The sequence below is a fragment of the Nanorana parkeri genome, unplaced genomic scaffold (assembly GCF_000935625.1).
Source record: "Nanorana parkeri isolate BGI_ZX_2015 unplaced genomic scaffold, ASM93562v1 scaffold2260, whole genome shotgun sequence".
NCBI lineage: Eukaryota > Metazoa > Chordata > Amphibia > Anura > Dicroglossidae > Nanorana > Nanorana parkeri.
This window is the reverse complement of record NW_017308528.1, coordinates 130,530-133,687: the sequence shown is the minus strand read 5'-3', so window position 1 is coordinate 133,687 and position 3,158 is coordinate 130,530. Positions and strand designations below refer to the sequence as shown.

Sequence of the window (3,158 nt, the reverse complement as noted above, 5' to 3'; positions counted from 1 at the left end):
CCCCTCTACTCCCTGCCTCCCCTCTACTCCCTGCCGCCCCTCTACTCCCTGCCGCCCCTCTACTTCCTGCCGCCCCTCTACTTCCTGCCGCCCCTCTACTCCCTGCCTCCCCTCTACCCCCTGCCTCCCCTCTACTCCCTGCCGCCCCTCTACTCCCTGCTGCCCCGAGGCCAGGCCTTGGTTGGCCGTGTGGGAAATTCGGCCCCGAGTCCAGGGCAGCCTCAAGCCTGGCCAGTAAGCTATGGAAGAGCATGTAGACTAGGGTAACACCCAGGCGATTCAGACGCCGAGCGGTTTTCAGGCGGTTGTCGCTTGTATTCGATCTCGCGACTGTTCATTGTAAACCGCGAGATCGTCGCGCGTTTTTCAATGCGTAGAGATGTCTACAGGACCCAAAGCGCGCCACAATGGCTCCGGCACCTTTTCTCGCAACAGGCGATTTCGGTCGCGAGACAACCCGCAAAAGGTGTGAGCAGCCTCCATTGACTTCAATGCGAATCTGTGTTTTGCGCGCCTAGGTGCACCGGCCCTCAATATATACGATCTAGGCTGAAAGGCCCTTGATTCTGCTCGGCCTGTCTTGTGGTTTTGCAGACCCCTGCCATGCTATAGAGTCAGTACAGAGACACCACTATGCAGGGCGGTAGTTGTACGACTCTCAGCCTGCACTATGAACGAGCATCCATTATGTACAATGTAGGCTGACGAGATTGCTAATTCTGTTCAGCCATTCTTGTGATTCATACGGCCCCGGCATGCTGTACAGCACGAGTGGAAACAGAACCCATGAACTGTTGTCACTGTACGACTTCCTGGGTCAGCCCAATGCACTATGAATGAGCATTATCCCAATGCCGAGCTTCTCTTCCTGTACGCTATGGGGACACCTTTCCCTTCGGCCCCTAATGGCCGAAACATGTCACACTTACAATGTGCACTTTTTTTACCTTGGGAACATGAACAGAAAACTGAAAAGAAATGTCGGCTCACCTGAGCACTGCGATCAGCGGGGAGTATATGGAGTCTCCATCGTAGACGTACATGTGGTCCCAGCTGCACTCCGTGGCAAAGTGATTGAACCGCAACCGCAGGACGGCGTTGTGGCTGAAAGACAAGAAGAGGAAGTCGCCGTCAGAGATCTACGTATCAGAGACCCCCAGAGAGCCACCCCCACCCCCCCAACCCCCACCCGTTATTACAGATCGGGGGGGGATTATTGCCCTGAAAGCCTATGGACAGCTCCCCCTGCAGAGACCCCCAGAGAGCCACCCCCACCCCCCCAACCCCCACCCGTTATTACAGATCGGGGGGGGATTATTGCCCTGAAAGCCTATGGACAGCTCCCCCTGCAGAGACCCCCAGAGAGCCACCCCCACCCCCCCAACCCCCACCCGTTATTACAGATCGGGGGGGGATTATTGCCCTGAAAGCCTATGGACAGCTCCCCCTGCAGAGACCCCCAGAGAGCCACCCCCACCCCCCCAACCCCCACCCGTTATTACAGATCGGGGGGGGATTATTGCCCTGAAAGCCTATGGACAGCTCCCCCTGCAGAGACCCCCAGAGAGCCACCCCCACCCCCCCAACCCCCACCCGTTATTACAGATCGGGGGGGGATTATTGCCCTGAAAGCCTATGGACAGCTCCCCCTGCAGAGACCCCCAGAGAGCCACCCCCACCCCCCCAACCCCCACCCGTTATTACAGATCGGGGGGGGATTATTGCCCTGAAAGCCTATGGACAGCTCCCCCTGCAGAGACCCCCAGAGAGCCACCCCCACCCCCCCAACCCCCACCCGTTATTACAGATCGGGGGGGGATTATTGCCCTGAAAGCCTATGGACAGCTCCCCCTGCAGAGACCCCCAGAGAGCCACCCCCACCCCCCCAACCCCCACCCGTTATTACAGATCGGGGGGGGATTATTGCCCTGAAAGCCTATGGACAGCTCCCCCTGCAGAGACCCCCAGAGAGCCACCCCCACCCCCCCAACCCCCACCCGTTATTACAGATCGGGGGGGGATTATTGCCCTGAAAGCCTATGGACAGCTCCCCCTGCAGAGACCCCCAGAGAGCCACCCCCACCCCCCCAACCCCCACCCGTTATTACAGATCGGGGGGGGATTATTGCCCTGAAAGCCTATGGACAGCTCCCCCTGCAGAGACCCCCAGAGAGCCACCCCCACCCCCCCAACCCCCACCCGTTATTACAGATCGGGGGGGGATTATTGCCCTGAAAGCCTATGGACAGCTCCCCCTGCAGAGACCCCCAGAGAGCCACCCCCACCCCCCCAACCCCCACCCGTTATTACAGATCGGGGGGGGATTATTGCCCTGAAAGCCTATGGACAGCTCCCCCTGCAGAGACCCCCAGAGAGCCACCCCCACCCCCCCAACCCCCACCCGTTATTACAGATCGGGGGGGGATTATTGCCCTGAAAGCCTATGGACAGCTCCCCCTGCAGAGACCCCCAGAGAGCCACCCCCACCCCCCCAACCCCCACCCGTTATTACAGATCGGGGGGGGATTATTGCCCTGAAAGCCTATGGACAGCTCCCCCTGCAGAGACCCCCAGAGAGCCACCCCCACCCCCCCAACCCCCACCCGTTATTACAGATCGGGGGGGGATTATTGCCCTGAAAGCCTATGGACAGCTCCCCCTGCAGAGACCCCCAGAGAGCCACCCCCACCCCCCCAACCCCCACCCGTTATTACAGATCGGGGGGGGATTATTGCCCTGAAAGCCTATGGACAGCTCCCCCTGCAGAGACCCCCAGAGAGGCCCCCCACCACCACCTATTACAGACATGGAGAGGAACCCGCGGGGGGGATTCCACTGAAAGTCTATGGACAGCTCCCTATTCCGGGACCTCCACTGGTGGGGGGGAGGGGCGGGGGGACTCAAACAGGATTCACACTTATGTGTTCTCCACCAGGGGCCCATTTACACTTAGGGCCCGTTCCCACCATGTCACACTGAGCGAGTTGGCACACAGCGCCCCACTGCGCCCCTGGGTGTGAAAGGGGCCCCTAGGATGTCACGGGTCTGCATGGGGGATGATGACATTGGCTCAGTCACTGATGGACACACAGCCGCCTCCACCGTCGCGCTCTTCCTGCTGACTGCCGCTTATACACGGATTGTTTCCTTCCTGAATT

At 59.9% G+C, this 3,158-nt stretch overlaps 1 protein-coding gene across 1 annotated transcript in view; it reads right to left on the bottom strand.

Annotated features, from left to right (window-relative positions):
- Nucleotides 1–3,158, bottom strand: part of ATRNL1 (attractin like 1) — a 77,791-nt gene that overhangs the window by 38,870 nt on the left and 35,763 nt on the right. The window contains 1 exon segment of the mRNA XM_018573163.1: nt 948–1,104. Coding sequence (XP_018428665.1) covers nt 948–1,104 — 157 coding nt within the window.